Source organism: Trachinotus anak, unplaced genomic scaffold (genome assembly GCF_046630095.1).
Source record: "Trachinotus anak isolate AG129_WGS33_773 ecotype Australia unplaced genomic scaffold, CSIRO_AGI_Tana_v1 ptg000012l, whole genome shotgun sequence".
In the NCBI taxonomy this organism is placed as follows: Eukaryota; Metazoa; Chordata; class Actinopteri; order Carangiformes; family Carangidae; genus Trachinotus; species Trachinotus anak.
The window spans coordinates 26947266-26973410 of record NW_027273863.1 but is presented as its reverse complement, the minus strand read 5'-3'; the positions used below and the strand labels follow the sequence as shown (position 1 = coordinate 26973410).

The 26145-nt window shown below is 42.8% G+C and overlaps 1 protein-coding gene across 20 annotated transcripts in view; it reads right to left on the bottom strand.

Annotated features, from left to right (window-relative positions):
• LOC139628513 (discs large homolog 1-like protein) overlaps positions 1 to 26145 on the bottom strand; it is a 101153-nt gene that overhangs the window by 53631 nt on the left and 21377 nt on the right. For 10 of the 20 annotated variants that reach the window (XM_071490204.1, XM_071490205.1, XM_071490207.1 and 7 more), the window contains exon 4: positions 25887 to 25958. The exons of 8 other annotated variants lie outside the window; for them this stretch is intronic. In XM_071490204.1, coding sequence (XP_071346305.1) covers positions 25887 to 25958 — 72 coding nt within the window. Of the gene's footprint in view, positions 1 to 3928; positions 4217 to 19966; positions 20267 to 25886; positions 25959 to 26145 lie in introns of those variants that run through there. 2 more of the 20 variants (XM_071490222.1, XM_071490211.1) reach the window with 2 other exon arrangements.

The window sequence follows — 26145 nt, the reverse complement described above, 5'->3', positions numbered from 1 at the left end:
TCCAGAACTGAACTGAACAACAGCTGCTGCAGAGACAACAAGGTCAGTAACACTTTCATTTATTATCCATGTTGTTCACCACTGGTAGTCCAGGCTGATAAGAGCCAATCAGGAGCCACCGTGGGCGTCTACGTCATCGTTTCCAAAGATCTGTTTGTGTCTGTCCAGACTACAACACAACCTGGAGTTTTAGACTAAAACGGGTCCAGCAGTGTTTCTGAAAGTTGACTCAAAAACTCTGGAGTAGTGTGGATGAAGGGACACACAGGCTCCACCCACAGGTGATATGGCACTTTTCATCTAAAAGGCTCCAACAAAGAAAGAGATGAGACCAGAGCACAGGTGGACTGGACATGGGGACAAATGACTCAAATCCTGGTCAGCCGGTGGACCATCGCAACATCCATACAGTTTCTAAAGTTTTTACCAGCTCCATCAGTGTCTTTATCGCCTCCATCTGTGTCACTTGGATCAGTCCAAGGTTGAATTTCTTTCTCCAGTGGATCCAGTCCTGGTCTGTCTTTACTGAGATGAAGAACTCTACCAGCTGCTAAAGGCTCCAGCTGGAGTTTTCTTCTCCTCCACGTGTCAGTAACTTGATGCTACATAATGTTAATGTCTGTTTTCATTAGCGAGGCTACAGGAGCATGCTAACGTTAGCTAACCTGCTGTTATCAATATTACCAATGGCTGGCTAACTGGCAGCATATCACAGCAATGCTAACGTGGGCTGATGGCTGCGGTTAGATTGCTTTTTGTTGGCTCTCATGTCCACAGGGTAACTTTATTCAGTTGAAAACACCTTACTGAGAAGGTGAAAGGTGGGGGAGGGGGGTTGTTGTTGTGTCTAGTGTGACATCCAGTGGCAGTGATGATCGTTTACAGAACCTTTAACAGTAAGAATTGTGGCCAATGAGTCTCTGTTGAGTTCTTTCTTCTGTTGTATCGAACATTTTTGGGACTTCTACTTTAGAGACACAGAGTCTTATTTTATACTAAATATTCTCTACAAACCTCAGTTTCTCTCTTATTTAAATACCTGGGGACTCACTGTTGACTGGTTTCTGACTGACATCAGACTGTAAACAGCCTGGTCAGCTGAGGTGACTGGAGATATAAATGAGAAATGGACTGCACTCACGGGGCTTTAGGAGACTTTAGTACACACACAGGAGGAGTCGGGCATCGAACTACCAACCAACAGATGAAGTTTCATCTCATGGAGCTCAGCGTTAACAAACCCTGATCTGGATCGGTCCAGATGAGCAGCTGGAGGGGGGGCGGGGGTGTTTTTAAATGAAAATATATTCTAATCTGCAGTGAATTCATTTCAAACTGTGGAGCAGGCATTCCAGAGCTGCAGGCTGAAACACATCCAGGTTTAAAAATGGCAGCAGCTCACTAAATACTTTACGGATCTGCAATGGATAACTTCCGGCACAATCTATTGAGTGTGTGGTAGTGAAAGCAGTCGATGGCAGCTGATCAATGGGACTTAATTAAGACTAGTTGCAATCAAACTGTCATTGAGCAGAAGTTACAGCAGCAGGAGAAGCGGAGTGGTTAATCACAGGCGGCGTTTCCATCTGACCACCTAACCTCCAGTCTGAGATTTAAGAGGGTCACATCACCAATCCCTCAGATTAACAATAGATACCAATCAAATCCTGATCCATGGAGGACAAGCAGCAGTAATCTGAGCTGAGGGATCAGAGGTCAACACGGCGCTCCACGATACTGTAACTACACCCCCGTGTCTTCCCCCAGGCTCGATGTGAATGTCCAATCAGAACCACAGGGCAAAAGGTCAACTGAGAGTTTCATTTCAAGTGGACTCGAGTACATGAGAGGCTTTCTGCTGCCAGGGTTTACGAGGGTTTATCAGTGAAAGAAGACATTCCCCTGTTTATCCCTCACAGTCACCTGTTCTGACCTGCTGTGATCTCACCTGAGAGCTGATAACAACCTGTGAAGACGTCAGTGTCTCCTTGAAGATGATAAATAAGTAAACCATCTACTCTCAATAACCCATAATGACAAAGTGAAAATATGTTTGTAGAGACTTAAAGGCTCAAGCAAAGACTGAGCCTGAAGACAGCCTGGTGTTGTAACAGGGCAAAGGGCTGCGTCTGTGAGGGATTGATGCCTCAGGTGCAGAGAAGACGTGAAATACGATCTAAAAAGTAACAGATCCACGAGTTTGACGGTTTATTAGAAGCCAGAACACTACAAATGTTTATGATACTGGACCAACAGTGAACAACACAGTAGAAATACAGTGTTCATAGCAGGAATGTGAGCTTGCAGGACTTTGCTGGATGAGGTTATGTTAAGTCGACCTGCATCAACAGACTAACTCCGTTTAAAATGAGTAGTGAGGCTATGTTTCTTTCAAGCACAACCAAAGCAGATTTTAACCTGAAATCATCCACAACTGATTTTAGAGGAGGGCTGAATTTCTGCCAGACAGTTTGTTGTATGACGTCCTGCAGTCTGATTAATGCCTGAATGATCAATTATGTGGCTGCTGAATGATGCATCTCGAACAGCATTTTCTGTCAAACATCTCAGGTAATGCTGTGTTTGTATTTTCTTTGATATTAATCTCAATCCTCATAAAATGCCAACATTTTTCATGGGATTCTGCAGACAGCCTCAGCTGACGGCCTCCATCAGCAGATCTGATGTGCGAGTGTGTCTTTGGTTCGTTGGCGTTTCCCTGCAGAGCACATGTTGACCACACATGCACGTGCCTGCCAGCCTGCCACCGACGCCCCCTGCCAGCCAATCGAGCCTCAGCGCTGATGCGAGCAGCCATTGGTCGGTTCAGCGAAGCAGAGAAGACAGGCAGCTCGGCCGGCCTATTGCGTCGCGTCAGGTCAAACAGTAAACACAGCCGCTCGGTGACAACAAGCTAACAGGGGCTTTTTTCCCCTCAGCTGTTGTCTGACAGGTGGAGAGCAGAGGAAACAACCTCAGCAGAACCTGGTTCACATGTTGATGTTTTGTGACTCCAACTCTGACCATCCACACAGGTCTGATCCCTGCTCTGGTCACAGTTTTAACAATGTGTTGATATTTTACAGGACGTAAAAGGTTTGAGCTGATTTAATCCAGTCCAGTGTTGGTGTGGCAGTGTTGTTGCTGTGATGCAGCATCTATGTTCAGGTTTTAAATGTTGTGTAGGTGGGAAATGCTGCCTTCAATTGGTTCAGACCAATCTTTGAGCCTCAACTTTGTCAACATGGCATCTTTTAAAGGATGTTCTCAAATCAAACGGCGAACAGGCCGAACGCACCAGAGTCCCAGAGTTCCACCAAACCAAAGAGGTCACACATGAACGTTCCTTAAAGCAGAATTACCCTTTAAAAAAAAAATAAATAAATATATAAACCTGGTAAACCTAGCTCAACATGTTTTAATGCTCAGAATATCTGATTGGGTTGAGGCTCTTTTTACTTTCTTTTATTTTCTACCAGTTTTAATCACAAACAAACAACAAACAAACCTGCTGCCCTCGCTGTGACCTCACACACACCTGAAGTTGTTCAAAATATACTATGATTATTTTGTTAACTGATCAATCGACACAGAAATGATCAAGAACTTTTTCAATAGCTGATCAATATTAATGCCGTTACCAATTTGTCACTTCTTCGTCTTATCAGAGTAAATGTTTTTCTATTCTGTGTCGCTATTAATGATTAAGAGAAGCTTCATTGATCAACAAACTCATCATTAGTTGTTGCCCTAACTTTGATTTTCTGTCTTGACAAACTTCAGTTTCCACTTTTAAACAAACACATGAACCTGTCGCCCTCGCTGTGACCTCACACACGCCCACCCACGTGAAACGCCCGTCTCTGCCGAGGACCTCCCTCCTCTCTGCTCCCTGCTCGGCAGCGGAGCTCCAGATGTTTCCACCCACCTTGCAGCCGAACATGAGGGAGATGGTGCTGTTGGTGCAGGCCACCTTGCAGTGGCACAGCATGGGCGAGAAACACTCCACCTTCTTCATGCTGGGGGACATCTTGTCGGCGCCGGGGCAGTTGGCCGACAGCCGCCTCCTCCGGGAGCGCTGCCGGCTCCTCCCGCGTCGCCCGGCTCCAGCCGCGGCTCCCGCTGCACCTCCTCCTCCGCTTCCACCTCCACCCTCTCCACCTCCTCCTCCACTGCTGCTGCTGCTCCCTGCTCTCACCATCCGCCCTCATTCCTTGCGTCGCTCCATCGCGGCAGGGAGGAAACGACTCCCAGAGCTCTTCCTTCATTCAGGGAGAACCTCCCCCCTCCTCCTCTTCACTGACCCCACCTCCTCCTCCTCCTCTTCCTCCTCCTTCTTCTTCTTCCTCTGGTAGAATATATTCCTCTCCCTGTTGACCTCCTCGCAGGCGCTCGCCTCGACTCCTCTCTCCCTCGTTCTCTGGCTTGTTTTCCTCCTCTCTCCCTGTTGCGTCCCCTCTCTCTCTCTCTCTCTCTCTCCACTGACAGAGTGGTGATGATGATGAGAGCTGGGGCGAGCGAGTGCTGTTGTGTGTGTGTGTGTGTTAAGCTTTCCTCTGTGGGGGTGTGATTGGTCTCCAGGGAGGGGGGCTGGTTTGGTCACATGACTCAGAAACGAGGAGGGTTGAATGAGCGAGAGAGAGATGGGGGGGGGGGGGGGAGGGGGGTGGGGGGTGTATCCTCAGGGAAGGTAGAGTGATGTAGGACAGAGTCAGTGATGTGGAGGAGAGGAAGAGGAGGAGAAACAGACAGGGAAGAGGAGGAGCAAAAAGAGGAAGAGGGGAAACACAAAAAGACGAGGAGGTGTGGAGCTCCAGAAGAGAGAGGAAGAGGAGCAGGAGCAGAAGGAGAAAAGAGATGTTCAGGAGGTGCAGAAAAAGAGGAGATGTGAGAGAAGCAAAAGAAACTGGAAGAGAAAAGAGGAGGTGAAGTGAGAGAGGAAGAGACGCATCAGTTATGTTTGATCTTTACCCACAGTTGTCTCAGTGGCACACTGTGCTTCCACCTGTGACGAGATGTGCTGCATAAATAAAGTTGGTTCACTGCTAACCTCGCCTGGACGACACCACTGGATCCACTGAGTTGGTTTGTTCACCACGTGATGTTTCTAATGGTTTAATTATGGTTCAGATTTTAGATGCCTAAAGAGCTCAAGTTAGAACAACTTGTGTTTATGAGTTCTAACATCTGAAAATTAAAACTATATATATATATATATATGAGAATATAAAGATACAGACAAACTGACTGATAAACTGACAAAGCAACCGCCACAATGCAACTGTGACAACAGAAACCCGACAACGCAACCCTGACAACGCACCCCCAACAACACAACCCCGATAATGCATTCCCAACAATGCAACCCAAGGGTGCAACCATGACAACACAACCCAAAAACCCCAACATGGAAACACCACCTATTGGAATGAGAGAGAGAGAGAGAGAGAGAGAGAGAGAGAGAGAGAGAGAGAGAGAGAGAGAGAGAGAGAGAGAGAGAGAGAGAGAGAGAGAGAGAGAGAGAGAGAGAGAGAGAGAGAGAGAGAGAGAGAGAGAGAGAGAGGATGAGGTAAATTTGTTCCTGGGTGGGGACGTCAGGAAGTAAAGAGTTTCCTCCTGAGACTGACAACAGAAACTACAGAGTTAATCAGTCCATCACTTTTATCTGTTTGTCCCTATCTGGTGGCTTTTAGCTGGACTGTCCCTCTGCACGTCTACAAAACACACACACACACACACACACACACACACACACACAGACACACAGATCCACCCACTGTCTGTCTCTGTGTCTCGGTGTGTGTTAGTCATTCTGGTTGAAGAGGAGATGAGAGAAAATGTGAGAAGTGAGGGGGAGACTCTCTTTATCGTTTTATCAGATTATGGTGAAGTTATTTTCTCAATATTATAAATGAGAAGTGATTCAAACTGTGTCAGTTTAAGCCACAAAAACATTTGAAGACGAAATTCAACGGAGCAAACATTAAAATCTAATTACACAAGCATACACTAGAAAAACATCAGACACACAAAAACAACGCAATGAGCTTCAGATCTAATGAATAATGAAGGCGCTCTTTAAAAGCATCATCACCCCAACATCCACTCAAACACAGACCGAACTTCCTCATAGTGCAGCACATCACAGCCACTACTATATATCTATATCTATATCTCTATATCTATATATATCTATATATATCTATATCTATCTATATCTCTATATCTCTCTCTCTATATATATATATATATATATATATATATATATATATATATATATATATATATATTATTGATATTAACTTCAGATAAACTTTGATTTTGCACAAAAAGAGGACAATGGATTTACACACATCACACATCAATGGTTTAATACAAAAATAGATTCTTATATAAACTCTGTCAAAACTAATCTAAGGATGAACTGAGGAAGATCTGTCTGTCCTTTGATTTTGTCATCAGCCCATGCTGTGAATAAAAGACATGAGTAAATGTAAATGCTCATGTGATCGACCCCCCACTTCACGTGTGTGGACCAGAGGAAGTGCAGTGTTGACTGTGAAGGTTTTTAGATGAAAAACGTTTAACAAACGCATCCACGTAACCAGCGTCATCGATTGCGACATCGGTGCATCGCAAAGGTGTCTGCGCTCAGTCAAAGCTGCTGCAGCTGAAAAATGAGCACAGCATCATCTGAAGTGAGGGAGGATTTTAGACCCAAGACACGGTCACTCTAAGCTGAAGCATCAGAGTGCTTCTGTTTGTTTTTATCCCAAACCAAACCTGAGATATTAACAGGTGGAACAGGTCGTTCATACTCCGCTGCTGTTATAACAACCTAACGTTACATTATGCGTCATCTTAAGTCGTCATTCAGTCGTTGTAAAGGTGGAGGGGAGGCGGTGCAGTAAAGGGCAGGTTTGTACCCAAATACTGAATGAAAAGATGGCTCCCAGTCTAAAGGAGCCTGAGAGGAATTTCTCTCTCCTGTAAAGAAGAAAAAAGTGAAAACTGACCTTGGGGTGTGCGATATATATCGTTTACAATAATAACGAAATCGTTTTTCTCTCACTTTGCAATTACCAATGTGAAATAGCAGGACACATATTGATTACATCGTGGCTTCATGAGTCGTGCTAGTGCTCATGCGTATTCAGGCTCCAGAGTAGGGGCGGAAGTTAACAAGCTGCCGCTGAGCTATGAATGAAGAAACACAGCCAGACCAACTCAATAAAACGCCACCAGCATCACAGCCTCTTTAGACCCTGTAGTCAGACGTGGGTCATCCTCACTCGCGTGGAGATGGTTTGGCTTCAAGACGTCGCTCAAACCAGCCCAAACTGCAGACTTTGAAGGAAAGTGGTTGCAGTGACAGACGGCGCTACAACAAACTTCTTTCACCATCTATGGACGAACCGCTAGACTCAGTACGAAGAATATGAACAGCTTCGGGAGTCCAGTAAATCCACGGTAGTGACAGTGAAAAGGCAGCAAACTTTGGCGGAGTGGTTTTTGCTCTTGCGTTGTCGTTGATGTATTGTTGTGTGCTGTTTAAGTACCATTAGTAAGCAACAGTAAATACTGTATTCACCAGAGCAAACAGGTACAAAATAAGACTTAACACTTTTTGGAATTATTAAAATATCATCAAATTATCGTTATCGGGAAAATGGCAAAAAATATTGTGATATCAATTTTTGTCAATATTGAACACCCCTACTATTAAACTGATCCTGATCAATCAGAAAATCTTCAGAATATATGAAAGTCTAACACAAAGTAAGACAACCCCTCCTCCAACAAACAGCTCCTCTCCACAGATTTGTGTCGGACTGGAATCATCCACGTCCAGGAGGATCGAGTCCGTCATCAGAAATAAAGATGGACGTACAAAATATTAAAAAGACTAAATGATGGAATCTCACTAATGAAGTGACCTCTGCTAGCGTTGGGTCTATGAATTGACTTCTTTCTTCTTGGGGTTTCTGGGCACACGTAGCCTGGACCCAGCACCAGGACCTCCAGGTGGAAAGGGTTAACTTTACATTCAGGGGTTCACAGTAGGGGAAACACCTCCAGAACCAGCATCTCCTCCTGCTTCCCTCCTCCACTCATGGATCTTTAAGACGTACAAGACTGGATCTGAACTGCATTCATCTGAGCAGCCCCCCACAGAGAGGAAGACGGGGGGGGGGGGGGCTGCTCAGATGAAGCTCCCATTTAAATGAATTACATTTTGGACAGTTTGCACCAATTAGCTCCCATCTGGGTGTGCTGCTGTCTGAGCGCCTCATTATCAAAGCCTGAGTCAGGCCGCACAGTCACACACATGCGTCACTCAACACACACACACACACACACACACACACACACACACACACTCACACTCACAGACTCCCACACATGGACACAAACAGAAGACGGAGCAAACACTAAGGAGGCATGAGACACACAGACACAGACACACACACAGACACACACAGACACACACAGACACACAGACACACAGACACACACACAGTGAGTGCAGTCCAGCAGTGTAGACTGAGTGTTTGCAGTGACAGTGATAGCAGCTGACAGCTTCAGATGTGATGGCCTCCTTCTAAATTTACCCTGCTGCTTTTTACACATCACTCACTACACACACTCCGAAAGCCAGGCCTCACACTGTGGGTTTCTGTGGAGTGCTTTCAGATGTCTCTGGAGGGGGGGGGCTGACATGACCTGGGTCTCTGGTCCACCCACATTGTGGGGTCAGATTATACCTAAAGAAGTGAACCGATGATCCAAATTTTTTTTTTTGGGATCATTTACAGTCTAATGTGATCTGCTGATGTTGATACATGACTGTAAACACAACCAGGACAGTTTCAGAGACTCTGACGTTCACCCGTTCACTCTGTGATTTTACAGCCATCTGCTGTGCAGGTGGCTCCCCCTGCTGGACTCCACTCTGCACAGCAGCTGAGTGTTGCACTGGTAAATGCTGCTGTTTTTTTTTCTTGCTCTTATGTATTTGTCATTTCAAAAATGATAAAATTACCTGAATGTAGCAGGATAAATAAAAAAAAAAAAAAAAAAAAGAGTCCTGATATTTTAAGGAGGAGGTCAGAAAAAGTTCAGTGAGAAAACAAACCTCCCAGGGGGGGCGCTGCAGAGCTGAAGGTGGGGACACTGTAAGATACTATATGAGGTGAACTAGAGTCAAAGGTTGTGTTCACACCCCCATTAAAATGTCTTCAGTGATCCGACCACAGGTGACCAGCTCTCAGTACGTCACCTCACACCTGCCTGATTCCAACAAACAAGAAATATGTTGCCAGTAAGTTTATATGTTGGTTTGACTGAACCATGAGTTTCTGATGTTTCTGGTACAAAATGTGACATTTGGATATTGATATTTGATTACCTATTTGGAGATCAGTTTGTGGGTTTTGATTCCATATGTGAAGCTCTCAGAGGAAAAAGGTTGGAATCAGACTGTGCCGGAGGACGTCAGTAGAGGAGCTGGTCCTTCAGTGTGGTCCAGGACACATTTGGGTTCTGAGACAGATGTTAATACCAGGTCTGAACAGGTCTGTCCTCACACAGTCAGACCTGAAACACCTGTTGATCTGACTCAGTGTGACTTCACTTTCTGACAGAATAAAGAATAAAGCTCCACAGAGAAAAGAGGCTGCAGAACCGGACTGTCCTGGTATTAAAATAGAGTCCAGCTCTGGAATCAATGGAAACACCACCACAAACTGACAGCAGGGGGCAGCAGACCACCACACAGGCTGCAGTACGTTCCACCAAACCTCTGACATTTCCATGACTTTCTGTTTTCCTAACAGGGGCTCATCCATCTGCCTAAAATATTCTTCCTTCCTGGTTTTTCCATGTTTTTTGTTCCTGCTGCAGTTTGGCAGAAACATATATAATAATCTGTGAAACGACTGTGTTTCTATTGTCATGTACAGTATAGTTAATTACTAATATTAACACTGAATTTTCAATTGTTTTATTCAAAATCTACTTTAAGAGTGGCACCAGAGGACTCACATCCTTCCACAGATGTGGTTTAAAAGCTTTGTTTCTTTATGACCATCAAAAGCAAAGCAGTGTCTGGTCCCGACCTGTTGACTCGTCACATGTTGGATATGTTTAACTCCAATATCTAACAACACATAACAGTTTGCTAACTTCATGTCTGCAGCAGGCTGGTGAATCCAGCTGCTAAAAAATGAGCTGAATCGACTGGTTTTATTTGGATGTAATATCCAGCAGCAGCCGCTCTGCCACGTCTGTGGTTCTGATCCACAGGGGAGATGGGAGATCATCGCAGTCAGAAATTCACCAGATCTGCGACTCTGAACTACAAGTTAGAGGCTGATGTGGACGTGTTTTCTTACTCGAATGCTCATAAATACAGTTTAAACAATAATGTGAACGTGGCCGAGTAACTAGGTGGGAACATTTTAGGGGGTCTTCAGACAGACAACAGTAAACCTTGAAAGCCAGAGATAAACTTAAACTGGACTTCCTGGACCGTATCTCATCGTCCACCTGAACCTGAGACACTGAGCTGTTTTCCCTCTGCGCTGTTAGATCTGAAAGACGTCTGCTTGTATGTATTTCTGTCCTAAGGGACAGCTTGCAGAGTCTTCTTGTCTGCATCGACCCAGATGGCGAGGCGTTGCCCTGAGGTGGGGGGGCGGGTGGGGGGTGGGGACATCAGAGCCACTTGAGGTCATATCTAAGCTTCGCCATCAAATCTGCAGCGTTTCAGTGCCACCACCTACCCAGGTTAAGACCCAGAGGAGCTAATGACTTAGATTTGTTTGTTATTTTATTGTTGGTTCCTGCAGTGACACCGAACCTGTTGTTTTTACCCAAATCTGTCATTGTCACATTTATGGAGCTACAACCAGGACATTTTATTGGATGATTATTATTATTATTGTTATTATTATTATTATTATTGTAGATTATTTCCTGTCGATGTCAGCATTAGAAGAGGAACCACAAAAAACAGACAGAAGAACAAACTGTCAACAAACTGACGGGACACCTTCACAATGACAACAGCTCCTGCACAAAGAACCTGGAGTTCAGATCAGACCAGGACTGTCTGACCTGAGACCAGTTCAGGCTGCGGAGTCACAGCGAGCCCGGGCAGCCGGCAGGTCTGTGATCTGCTCTCTGTGGGAAAGCAGTGAAGTCAATCAAAACGTCAGGTACTTCCTGTCCCGACGGCGAGCGCCACAAACACAAAGAGAGCTGCGTGCGTCAGAGGCCACATGAAAACAAAGCTGCCATCAGGCCGGCCAAGAAAAGGCAACTCTAAACCCCCAAAGTGCTCCGAGGGAAGAGCTCCACTGTGCAACAGCACTGTACAATCGGAGCGGTTCCAACAAATCAAGCAGAGTGAGTCGTCTTCTCCCTCAAGTGGATCGTGTCACATCGGTTTCAGGAGTCTCATCCTACATCTAAACGTTCATTCACGTCAGAACAGGTTTGAACATGTAGCTCATGAAAAATACAGTGTCAGATTTATTATCAGACGGGATCGTGTCATGTGTCAAACACAAATTTAATCACATTTAGGTCAATGTCAGTATCAGTCCTGAGACACTAGTTGTTAAAGGACTGATCAAATTATTGGCCGATCACCATGTTAGCTACAGCTGTGTCAGCACTTTCATTAAGTTAACAACATCTACTCTCTGCATCACTTCCACTGCATGAATGTGTTGTTACCTGGGGATGCATCTGAATCCTGTGTGGGGAAGGTGGACGAGAAGCTGCTGCTGACGATTTAACCATTTCAGATGTTAGGAAACAGTGAATTTTGATGTGATTAAAACCATAAAGTTATAAAACAAAATTAAATTTCTTTATCCTTTACCCCCCCTCCACACCTCTAAAACACAAAACAGAAAGGGGAATCCATTATTCAGCACAGATGCCAGCAAATGCAGGCTGCTGCAGATATGACAGCTTAGTTGAATATGCAGGAAAACCACAAAGATTCTCCATCAGCTTGAATACAAATGGGGAAGGCGGGACCCGGGGGAGACAACCATGAAAGACAGAGGATCAGAGAGGCAGGGGAGGAGCAGCTGAGGGGGGAAACAACTCTGCTGTAAAACAGCCTCAGATCTGTGACTGTAATAACTCAGCTCCCTGTTTAAATCCAGCAGTTTACAATCTGAACCTGTCAAATACAAACACACGTGGATCCACAGCGTCTCATCTGTGTCACTGTTACTACTGGTTATGGCTGAAAATAAAACAGCACAAATATTACAACAGAAGAGGTGATGAAGAGGAGCAGATGTGATAAAAGCTGTAGGAAAATTCAACCTTATCATTTGTGTTTGTTATTTCTTCTTCTACTGTGAGAACATTCATGTCCTGCTGCCTCTCACAGTTACAGGCCTCCTTCTCCACCAAAAAAACTATAAATGAGGAAGAAAAAGAGCGGGAATGACAGGACTGAAAACCTGACCTCTGCTTAAATTTCAGAAATTAACTGAAGGTTAATTGTTTGTTGTCCTAACCAAAGCCCATGATGATTGTTCAGACACCTGATTCTGTCTGTCACACTGTCCAGAGACAGAATTTTGAATCATATAAGTCTGAAAGAGGAAAATCAAAGTGTAATTTGATCCACTTCCATTCACAAATCTTACTTTCTCTCTGAGGACCCAGTACAGAACTTCCACTGGAAACCTGCCAATTTAACTTCCAGCTCCTTTCACAAGGAACGCGACATCATCAGCAGAGGTCGAAGGTCGCAGCATCCAGACAGCACACTGCACAGAGAGCCAGCTTCCCTCCTCTCCTTCATCCCTTTCTGTTTTCATCTGAGCGCCCAGCCCACGCCTTCCCAGAATCCTCTCCGTTCCTCCTCTTCCCTAACCTCTCCTTCTGTTCTCCTCACCTCCCTGCAGTCTGCTGGCAGCCTGCTCTGTGTGTGTGTGTATTTTTCTGTGTTTCTCTGAGTGTGTATGTGTGTGTTTGTTTAACACGCATGGGTGCACCTCTTGGCTTCTGTCCTCCTCCAGGGCACATGAGCCTCTTACAACACACACACACACACACACACACACACACACACACACACACACACACACACACACACACACACACACACACACACACACACACACACACACACACACACACACACACACACACACACACACACACACACACACACACACACACACACACACACACACACACACACACACACACACAGCTATTGACAGTCTTGCTGAGGACCTGGACGTCCTTCAGCTTCAGAGTCAGTGATGTTGAAGTGAACTCTGCCTCAGTCGTCACAGGTGACGCGTCACATGTTTTATCTGCTGCATCATTCACTCTGAAATTCAAGGCTACAGCAGACAACATTTCACTGCACTTCACTACACAGGACTCTTATCACATATATCAAACAACATGAATTAACTAATTGATTGATCAGTCATTTCAGGTTCATTCCAGTCCTTCCTTGAACAATCTGGTGTCGGGCTTTTATTCTGAATGGTCATCGGTGAACCTGAAACACTGAAGTCAGATGGAGGATCTCCTCCACCTGACGGAGCTGGATCATGAATTCTCAGCTGTCGACTGTAGACCTGTCCACTGCTTAAAGCTCGTTTAAAAAGCTGATCAGAGCGTGATGGAGCAGCACCACAGGAGTGACCACAGGAGTGATGCTGCTCCACTGGTGTGAAAATATCCTCAGAGCTGGATCAGACCTCAGATCAGGAGACGGGACCAACATGAACCAGAAGCTCTGAGTTTGTAAAAGTCTGCAGAGATCATCACATGGGATATGATGATTTGAGTATTGAATTTTAAACAAAGCTGTACTTGCCCACACAGCTTTGGCTCGTGGATCAGGACTGTTTATGTGGAATATATAAACTGTGTGTGTTGTTTATATGTGATTTCCTTTAACATTATTTTCTGAGAAACTGATGAAGGAAAGAGACAAAGAAATTCCTGGATCCGACCCTTGAACCGGATTCTTTCCTGGTCCATCCCTCCACCATGTTTAGTGCAAATCGGATTAAAGCGTTTGTGTCAACAAACAAACAAATAAACAAAAACAAACGGACTCCTTTAAAGGTTACAGGGACCATCTGTGTAAACAATGTCTGTCCATGAGTGAGTGAATAAGTGACTATCAGTCCTACAAATGACATAAATCTAGAGATAAAATTACATGTTAAAATATATGAAAATAAAAAGTAGAAAATAAAATGCTAAAAATAAATAAAAAACTGTTACTAAACGTCCCGAGCATGTGTTCACCGTGTTCTTGTTTTCATTAGTTTTTTCGAAGCAGGCTTAAGAGACCATACATGACAGCAGCCGTCTCATCCTATAACTCACCCTGGCCTTCAGCTACAGCAGCCTGTAATTAACATAAATAATTAAGTCACGTTTTCCCAGAAGAGCAGTGAGCTGCTGATCAGAGCACAGGAGAAACTGCTGCATTCATTATTTTGTACCATTATAATTATTATTATTGTACATAGATATTATGAAATGTAATAAAAAGGAAAGAAATCTCAGCAGGTTACAGCTGAGCAACATCCCATCAGCCCCTGCAGCTTTGTTTATGGTTACAGTTGAAACTGCTGATTATCCCTTTAACTTCCAGCTGCTGCACACTGTGGCTGTGTGTGTGTGTGTGTGTGTGTGTGTGTGTGTGTGTGTGTGTGTGTGTGTGTGTGTGTGTGTGTGTGTGTGTGTGTGTGTGTGTGTGTGTGTTGCTGTCTTTATGAGGACATCTTCCTCACCACAGCCCGACTGATACCAAAAGTATCTGAGAGTCCGGCAGGCTCTGATCCACGACTTCAAAGGACTGTGGGTGTTTAGGCTCACATCATCAGGTTTAGGTTTAGGTACGGGCTGGGCTTCGGCCTTTAGTTATAATGGTTTAGGTTAGGGGCTGGGGAATACATTATGTCGATGTGTGTCCTCCCAAGTATAAAAAGATGAATGTGTGTGTTGCAGCCTGAAGCTGTGACTGTATTAGCCGCTGTGGTATTTGCTCTGTGACTGTGCTTCATGGGTGTGTCTTTTTGTGGTCAGTGTTACCAAACCCTTTCTCTCTGCCGCACTATTTTAAAAAGAAAATCTCCAGTCACACCAGTTTCCCAGTAACGTGACGCATGGAAAAACAGAGTTCACTGTGAATCTCCAGCTTGCTGTGCTGAGCGTGAGGCTGATGGAGGTGATGAGAAAACCAGCAGAGCTGCTGGTCGACTGCTCTCCGGCTGTTTCAGATGTTTTCTAATGAGTCAGTCCTGAAGCGTCCAGGTCATGGAAACCAGGAGGAACACTGTCAGCACTACGTCTCCCGCCAGACTCAACCAAAAACAGCCTGATGTTAGATCCACGGCTTTCATGTTCAACCCACAGCCCTGGTTCATCTCCATCAACTGCTGTCACATCTGCGTACTTGTACGGTATCACAACATGGTGCATCAGGTGTTAGCACACCTGGGCGATGTCACACCAGTGGATTGGCTGGCAGCATGTGAGCAGCTGACGGGTCTACAGCAGACTGCTTCCTAAATATTCTGTGATCCAGAATATGTTCTTTAGTTCTGTTCTTCAGGGTTAACCGTCATCTGGAGCGAGAACCCAGGGTATGTGACGATCAGGGTTTCTGCTGGGTTCAATTTAAAACTGTTTAATTCCACAGAGACTGAAATATAATACCTGTCTCACCATCTATAACACAACATAGCATAACAGAAAAATCAGTAGGGACAATATGACCTGGCATCATTTACTGCTCATACAACAAGAACTCCTTACAAGACCTCGACCTGGACAAGCAGCAGAAGATGAATAGATGGATTAACCCAAAGTCCTGATACAATAATTTGTCCATTCTGAGGTGATGGTCTTCGTATCTCCAGCAGCAGCGACAGTGTTTGACTGAAACTCAGTAAAAAAAGGACTGAACAGCCTCCTGCAGCTCAATCCACTTTTTAAAATCCTTCAAGGCCTTTTTCAAAGCACTGAATTCAAGGATATTCAAGACTTTTCAAGACCTGCAGACACACTGATCATTCAAATTACAGTCAGGATACGCATGTTGTTTTTCCACCTCTTTAGGTACTGTTTACATCAACATGCTGTCCTAACAGGGGGCCAAGTTTAAGAAAGAAAAAGCTGATTATATCACTGTAATAATCTGCTTTTTCAACAGTAAGTGTGCGCAAATCAGAGGAAAAGGTCTCTAAACCAAATCAGACCTTCAGGTCTCCACCATGTAATCAGAGCAGCATTCATGGAGTGGAGCAGAGCTGCATTCATCTATGATAAATAATAAACAACCTATAATAAAAACAACGGCCCTAAAGGAGGACGTCAGGTGAAGAAGTGAGTCAGAACTAAACATTCAACAACACAGCTCCAGTATATAAAAATAAGACAGATTTTCCTTCCCTTCACACTTCACTTCTCTTACAAACACTTACACAAATTCAAACTGATGAGAGAACATGCTGAAACACAGAGGACCCACAAACCAGGATGAAACATTTGATCATTTACTATCTTCAGGTCTAAAACCAAATCAGCCTTTATTCTATAGAAAGCGATCATTTTAAACTAAATCCTTCAGTGCTGGTGTGAATGTGGTCTGATGTGGTTTTAAGGTGTCACCTGTGTCTTCAGACGTGCGTCCTCGGCATGGACGCGTCGTCAGCGTGTCTGCAGGAACGTGACCCGCAGCAGCAGAGCCACTGTATTTAGACTGAGCTGTCTGTGTTTGGTCCTGCTGAGCCACAGAGCTGCAGCACGCCGTTAATAAGGAGCTGAAAATAGTTCAAACACTGAGGCACTGCCCTACAAACACACACACACACAGCCTGCACCTGAGGCTCTAACACCTTGTCAGTGGGAGGGTGAGTGGGGGGTAAAGCTGCAGGTAAAAGACTCCAGCACCATGACGGTTGTTGGTTCAAATCCCCAGAGGAACCAACGTCTGTCTGTTGAACTGACAGATTAAAACTGCAAAAGTCAAAACTCCCAAAAAATACATCGATAATCAGCCGACTCACTGTGACAACTGATGCTCAGTTTGGTCATTTTTAAACCACAAACATCAAACATGCTGCTCTCAAAAAAATGGGGTGGACCGATGGACAACTGGAAAACACCGGCAGGGAGACATAAACATGAAGACATTAACTACATTCCCAGAGATGTCTTCAAATCTCCTCCTTTATCCGACCAACAGCGAATCCTGACACGTGAAAAGCTTGATTATCAAATTATTTTTCTGACTGTTGACGAACCATCCAATCGACAAACTGCTGCAGCTCCACTCTGGACTGACTGAAGTGATCAGCCACAGAATGAGCTTCAATTCCCCAGAGGTCAAAGGTCAAATCAGCCTCACAGCAGCTCAACATCATATACAAACAGCAGCGGTGGACTTAAGGGCCGAGAGCAGATCAGAGCAGGACGACGACACGGCTCACAGAAATGGGATTTAAAAGAAGAGACGAGGGCCTGGAGGGAGCTGATCCGAGACCAGCAGGTCCAGAACTCGGCTCATCTCCACATCAGGGACTTCAAACCAGCACCGAGACTGGGGCTGAAATCACAACACTGACAACTGTACTGAACATCAGAGGTGTTTGTTAGTTATCAGTTAATTATTACTGGTCAGCTGTAGCACCAGTAGCAGTACAACACATTTTAATAACAACTAACCATTATTACAGGTAAAATGATTCATGTTTCATCCGTTATGATGAAACTGTCTGTTAAAAGTCACCGGAGCCCAAATCTGATCGGTTTTCTTCCTTAATGTGAAAACAATCACATGTATTGATCACATCACCCAGACATGAGCTCTCTGGCAGGTTATGTCGTAACTGTCAGTTATTTTCATTCAATAAACCGATTCATTGATTTATTTCAGCACTTTTCCTGCTGATTGATGATTAATAACCTCAAGTTTTAACTCCAGATCCTTCTGTCGATTTCCAACATTCAACACATCACTACCATCACACTGCTCTCCGACTTTTACACCTAATATTTTTGGCTGAACCACAACAGCGGGGCCAGGCCTGTAATCTGGACTCTGGAATGGCCGACCTGATCATATTGAGTGCGTCGTCACTGAGTTAGAGTGTTTACAGCCTGCAGTGTTGCTAACTTTGCACAAACCTGGTCCATGACTGGACCGTGTATGGAAACCCACCAGGGGCTTAGAGCTACAACTCTTGTTACGGGCAGTCTACAGAGCTGCTCTGGTTTCATCGCAAACTGCTAAAAAAAAACTGGCAGAAATGGTTACAGGAAGTGTTGAGTTTGTATCAACCATAATGCAGTAACTTTAACAAGGCAAAAATGTGTGTGCGAATAAATAAAGTTAAGAGGTGTGGATCGAACGTCGGGAGTGTCTCAGTCTGCTGGACACAAACCAACAACATGTATTTCTAAAAGCCATCAGACGAGACGACAAAGACCTAAACACACTGACATTTTTAAAGGTCGACCATCAGCCGCCTCTGCTCACCACAAAGCTGAACGAAAACTTCTCAACAGACACGGAGCGACTGGATGTGAGGGTTTTATCTCTACAGCTGCTCTGTTGAACTGACTCCACACAGAGTGAAAACACATCAACACAAAGGTCACTTCATCTCTCCAACATCAGGCAGCCCAGCTAGTGATCAAGTGACCAGTGTTACAAAGACAAGAAATCTGATTTAATCTTCAGAAAAATACACAAATCAATGTAGTGGGTATTTATATTATCAGCATCTGCAATATGGTCAAGATTAATACTGCAGGAGTTTCCACATTGTTATCTATGTGTTGATAAATTACAAGATCATTCATTCTTTCATTCATTTGTTCAAACGAGAATCTCAATGTGAAAACACAACAGTAAAAAGTGCACACTCATTACTCTATTTTCTATTGATTATACTGGTAGAAAACATCTGAAACTGTTTTTTTTTCTGTCATTTTCTGGAGGTTTTCCAGCCCTGACAAACTAGTCTAATGCTTTCAAGGTTTTCCAGGTGTGCATTGAGCTAGATAAACCAGCCACAGCTGTCTGGATAATACAAAGGCACAAAGTCACTAGTTCGAGTCCCCCAGTTGGCCTGAAATAATGTGAGGGAGGTGAGAAATGAGCAGTTTCTACAGATGATGCACAGCAGCCACCAGAAGCAGGTGATGAGCTTATACAGAGCAGTATTAACTTTCTCTGAATGATTAAAGGTTACTGATGTGACCATGGGATGCTGAGCTTTCATGTGTCACCAAGGCATTATTAACACCATCGAGCATATCATGTTTCAGTTGTTTAAAACACACACAGGCCAACGCTACAGCACAGTGTCATTATGAACTAATTACACTTGATAATTGGCTCCTTAGTAATCAATAAACGTTAATCAAACAGAACGATAATTGACAGCTGTCACCGTCAAACAACGTTGCCTCATCTCAGTAGCTATCTAACGTTTCTGTCGTGTTGACAAAATGGAAATTAGCTGTTAAATAAACTGAAAGTCCCTGCGCCGAACTCCCATTAAGAAATCAGACAAATTAACAATTCCTTACTCGTCAGCTAAAATCATCATAAAGTCAGAGTAGAAGGTAACAGGGCTCACATGTCGGCAGCCTTCTAATAAATTCGGCACTGATACAAGTCATAAAGACGCATTTCATTTCCGTACACTTCACTTCTTCAATCCTGTTGTCACCACTACCAGGCTCCGATGGTTAACGACGCTATTTTAGCGTGAAACACCGTGGGAATGTGAAACAAACGGTTTCAAAAAGTTGATTTTTTTCTGAAATAAGTGTCGTTAGGAGGATGGGACACATGCCGAATTCAACGCCGACTTATAATTAAGTAAAATCTTCATCTTTACTATGTATGTGTTTGTATTTCACGGGGGTTTTCAGGCGTTACCTTAGTCGTGACAATACAGATGCAGTCCATCGTTTGGAGCCGGGAGTAAAGCCCGCGAACATCAGCATCTCATCCCGTGCCGTCGCTCCCGTTAAAGTCTCTCTCCTCAAACACCGTCACATCACCCACACACCGACCGACAACCACTATCTACCGGCGGCGGGCTGTGTGCTGACCGGACAGCCACCTCATCCCTGCCCCGGCGCTCCTGCTTCCCGGTGTCCGGAGCTCGGCGGGAGCGGGACTCACTGAACCCCGCTCCTGCAGACTAACGCTGCGTTTGAGAACCGTAGGAGAATCCACCACCCTGCACCTGGAGACTATTTCATCCGGATTAATAATGATCGAAGGAGGCGGAAGTTACCAAGTTATAACTGAATCCACGGTAATTCTGCTGCTGGCTTTAAATAACTCTCCAGTCCTTAAAATAAATAAAATGAGTAAAAACAAGAGTACATACATTGTGTGTTACACACGGAACTACAGTGGTGTCTGGATAATGTAATTATATATATATATAAATTTAAAAAACGGTTTCTTATTTATATCACAGACGTTATTTCTAAGCTTCTCATTTATCCAGTCCTGTTCGTAATTTAATATGGTTGTTCACAGATGTGTAACTATGAAATCCCATTTTCTGATAACAAGTGAAGGCAACGCCATAATACCTGTACTGAATGATTGCGTAATTGCAAACAAGCAGGTCGTTTTTACAGATCAATAACATTGTACAACAACCTATTACACTTAACAACCAGGGCAAAGAAAATAAAATCAGTTATTCTTAATGGAAAATGGCAAATAACTACAAACCAAGAACTTGGTACAGTTTGAACACAATTTTGTATTAAAGCTTTTATTTTTGTGACAACTGACTTTATTTTAGCTTCTACTTAGCAACATATTGACTTAAATCATGTACGTTTAGCTCTAAAAACACTTCAGGCTGAACATCTGATGTCCTTACTGAAACTTAATGCTGATTCAAATGTCATTGTTATTACTGAGTTGAATATGAATGAAAATGTAAAAATAAATGTACAAAATAAATCTATTTTAATGAGGACAGTCTGAGATGTAAAACTGTAAAAAGAACCGTTATTGATTACATGAGAACAAATAGTTTATGTGTCAAACTTAAATTTGAACAGCTAACCTTATCATTCACTTCAGTCATCAATCTGACTTCGGGCATTTATAGATGATATCATCATGATTTAGGCTGCAATTACTGATTACTGCCATTATCAATTAACAAAAGTAATCAATGAATCTTTTTTCTTTTCACACCACCACACAATTACCAACAATTTGAACTCATATTCAAATTGTTTGATTTGTCCACCTAACAGTCCAAAATCTAAAAACATGCAAAGAAAGGCAGCAAATCCTCACATTTCTTTAAAAAAAATGGGGCAAATTTTGCATTATCTTTTGAGAAAATGACTCAATTGAATGACGTTTCTTTTTTAATTTCACAATTTTGCTTGAAAAATTATGCTTGAAAAATGCTCTAACAATTACCGAGTCATTTCCTGTCATCAGCTAATTGACCGTCTGATTGTTCTTGCTGCAGTTATGGTAGAATTCCTCTGAACAATACATGTGCTCTGAAGAAGCAGTGAGATGTCCTACTTATCATCGGACCACAAACTCATCTCAAATACAACCGAGCGACGCGTTGATGCAGTGCTGACGTCCTCAGTTAGTCACACTGCTGCAGTTCTAGACTCAAGTGCTGCACCTTTAAAAAACACACTAACTGTTTGTGGTTACATGTATGACTCAACGGCAAATGGCCGAGGAGGAGGAGGAGGAGGAGCAGCGGCGGGAGACGAGGGAGCGTGGGCAGGTGGGAATCACAAGTATGAATATTTTACACTTCCATGAATCGGTCATGTGGCTGGCTGCCCCCACCCATCCCTTCATGTGTGTCACCATCATATGGTGTGTTTCATGGCTCCTTATAAAACATTTAGCACTTGACAGGAAGTGATGTAACCAGCTCCTGAGTCTGATAAATCTGGGGTTTTTTTTTTCAAATAAAGAAACGGATAAATGTGGTGACATCATTTCACCTGTTTCCACTACAAAATCCACTTGATTAAAAAGCCAGTTTATGAAATCCGACCCGCTTCTTTTCTAAAGAATCATCTGAAATCTGACTGCGTGGTCGTCTTTCACATGATGAGGTTTAGGGATGATCACCTCATGTTTTGCATATTTTTCCTCATATTCACATTTTGTCCAACAATCTTCTGAATTTTTCTTGCATATCTAAACTTTCCACGTGCACCAATGATTAACAGCCGTACCTCAGTAAATATTTTCACCTTTTTGTTGGTCGACCCTAAATTACACTGTTTATGTATATATGATAACACGTCCCTTTGGAAGTTTTTATGCTTGTTCACTGCCTACAACTATTAAGATCTTGTGCAGACACAATTATTACTTATCTTCTATTTGATGTAGACCTTTTTAATTTTTCTGAATTATGTGCTTAATAATTTCTTTCTTTTTCATGCAGATTACTGTCTTGTTCATTTAAACCTCTGTTAAAGCAGCTCACTAACTCTACTGTTTAATATAGTGACATTAAAAATCTACAGAGAACTAATGTGAAATCTCCCTGGGTGAAGAAGTTTTTTTTGTCTTGTTTTAGGAAAAAGACGTTTTGAGGACAGACTATGAGACTTTTTATAGTGTGCATCATTTTTCTTCTTTGTGCGATTCTATCCATCCTCCATCATTTGCTGTCAACTTGTCCTTTTATTAGCTTTTGTAACAGAAATTTCTAATCTTCTTGGCTACATAAAAAAAAGTCCAAATAAAAACACTCAACAATTAACAAGCCAGATCTTATTTTTTTTAGTCTGTACAAAATCCAAAATATAAAAACATGTTGTGGTTTTATGGTGGGTAAAAATCTGGGAGCAGTCACTTTCTGAGGCCTCGGTGTTATTGTGAAGATGGCAGACGACCAACAGAGACTCCAGGTCACCACAGAGCACATTAACGAGTTAATTAACGCGTTTCACTGGTTTCAAGAATACAAGTAAACAATGTAAAATGACTGTCTGCCAATGAGACAATGAAAATAAAACGTCAACTTCACATTCAATTTGAATATACTTACAGCAGCGTACACTAATGTTTAGGTACATTTACACTGAATATTATTGGTCTGTGGAGGTTATTTTTATTTTAGCAGTAATTATGTGTTTTCTATCTAAAGATCACTGAACTTAATTTTTTTATGTAATATAATTATTTTTTAATTTATTTTGTAACATTACATCATTTTACATAATGCACACACAAGTAGAAAAAACTATTTGTTTAAATGATTTTATTCTAATATTGGCAGCCACAGGCTTCCATACCAATGATTCAAGCTGCAAATTAAATGAGATGTGTGAGCTGTAATTAACTTACATGCTGCAAAACATTACAATGAGCCGTCTCGGGAAGATTATAGGGTGTGAATGCACTCAATTTTGTAACAAATTGAACACAAATATACTTTGAACTCTGGGTGACCTTTTACTTCCTGAGACAAATCCACTCAAATGTTACTATGAGCTGTTTATCTGCGCTCACTCTGGATTTGATTTTAGCCTGCAGGTATCACAGCTGCTGCAGACAGAGATTCAAGTGGTGGAGGATGTTTGTTTATGGCAAAAGCTTCACAGTGAGGATTTGCATAAATGGGTCACAGTGGTGAAAAGTAAGTAAATGTGCTGTACACTGTCAAACAGGAACAGAAACAACCTGTAGCTGGTACAAACACCAGGTCATTATCTGTCATTTAACATTCAGTTACTTCTGTTTAACAACTTAAAATATGAAGCAATGTGAGGATGACCGGTGCATTTCAGAGCAGAACAACATGAAAACAAACACAGGAACCTAAAGAGTCAAAATGTGACTGTAACCTGCACATAAACCAGAACTGAAATCCACATGAACCACCACCGTGAAGGTCCTGAACATCAGTACAGCTCCAGTCTCTCCGAGTGAAACCGAGTCGACTTCCCAAAACTGACTGAAAGCTTTTATTTTGAAGCAAAAACTAATGAGGCGGGTCGCAGGGTCAGGAGGCTGGTTGAGGTCGTTTTCAAGTTTGTGTTGATGATATTTACATAAACAACTAAAATAAATCAATAGATAAATATATATTGATGTAAAGTCTTCAAAATAAGAAATTTAATCTTGAACAGGGGATCAATAAGCCTGAATTTAATCAATCAAGTCTGAGTTTCTATGGAAATTTTAAAAACTAGACACGTGGGAGAATTCAGATGACATGAATTTAGATAAATGGTGGTAAAAGTAAAATACTTAGGTAATACTACCTTAAGTAAATAGAATAAAAATGAATATAATCAGTTGTAAATATGAAGTATTTACAGTAGTATTTCAAGTATTGAGTTATTTATAAAATGTAAATCATTTTGACCCTTCTTTGTTTCCGTAGATTTCTACCCTTCCAGGCGTAAATTTCTTTTAATTTCTATAAAAAAAATTCGAATATTTTAATGTTTTTTTATTTTCATTTCCCTGCTTCAGCCCGATTTGTCACCTTCATAACATTTATCATCATAAATGTAACACCAGACATTTATCGTCCAAATGTACCAAGGTTTGAGACTTGAGTTTTCTGTCAGACACATCTGAGCTGTGGGATCAGATCCATCACATGATAACTTCTCTGTCACTTGAAACTACTTTGATGAACAAACTATTTGTCTCCGTCTCTCTGCTTCTGTGTCCTTTTATTAGCATCTGTCTCATATTTATTGGATTGTTAGTGGACGTTATATTTATCAGTTTCTTTTCCTATTTTGGTCTCAATAAAACACTGAAGTTTGTTCCTAAATGTTGGAAATAGAAAAATTGCTTAAATTCATCATTTGATATCTTTACAGTTGAGACTGAGGATGAGGCTCCACTCGAGCTCCGACGTGTTTATTTACAACCAAACTTTCCTTCGTGAATGGACCCTGGATCTGCCATCAGGAGGACAGGAGGTGTACTGTTCAGACCCCACAACATGAACCAAAATGAATGAAGCACAATGACCCATGACCCCTGAACCCAGCACAAACCACCACAACATGTCGCTGTGCTGCAGCTGGAGACTTATTACACAGAACTGTGAAACCAGAGAGGGAATCCTGTGAGAGGCAGCTGGACACAAAACAGATGATTTATTTTATTTAACAAAGCAACGTTTTGATTGGATCTGTCTGCACAACAAATACTCCTCACTACTTTGTGAGCTGTTCCAGACTCAGCATTTTAGTGCTGGATGTTTAGATTTTTACAGATTTGACGACAGCTTCACCCAATATTTGTATATCTGGGTTTTTTTTTTTTGGTTCTGAACATTAGAGTAACTGACTTTTACTGAAACAGCACAAACAAAGCAAAATAAAGTCGTCTCAGTTTTATCACAACTAACACACATAAATCTAACTTCCTGTGTCTCCACTTCCTCTTAATATCAAAACTGTACAGATTTGTTTAAACTCGACTTTTTGCTTCCAGCCAACACAAAAATACAACAGTCATTTTAAAATGAGCGCAATGGGAACTGAAATTACACGAAAATAAATTTAGCATTTACACAACTCATCTGTCTTTACAGTTGTCTCTGTCCAGCTGCTCCTCAGCCACACCACCTTTTCTTCTCTGGTTTCACTTCGGTCACATTCAGACTCCAGATTTACGTTGGCGTTAACAAGCTACAACGACACCTTGAGGCCGTCTGGGCGACACTGACCCCTGACCCTGGATCCAGAAGCCCCGCCCCTCAGATGGTCCAAAGCACATGAGGATTGGATGGGACATGCGGCAAAGGTGGACGACACCGACACCCCCCTCCCACCAACAGCAGGCGTCCAGTACTTACTTGTGCGTCATGGCCAGACGAGCGTTTGGCCTGCGCCAACGTGTGCAGGATTTCGTTTAGGAGGGGGGAGTCCTACGAGCGACCACGTGTGTTTACAGTCAGAAAAAGAGGAAAGAGAGAGAAGCATTCAATGCAAACAACACACCGGGCTCAGACTGGACCTGCAGCAAAGTCTCCCAGTTTGATTCCAGTGGCTGTAAAAACAAACACAATTCAACAGCTTTGATTCTGATGAAGCGGCTGCACCTTATTAAAGCTC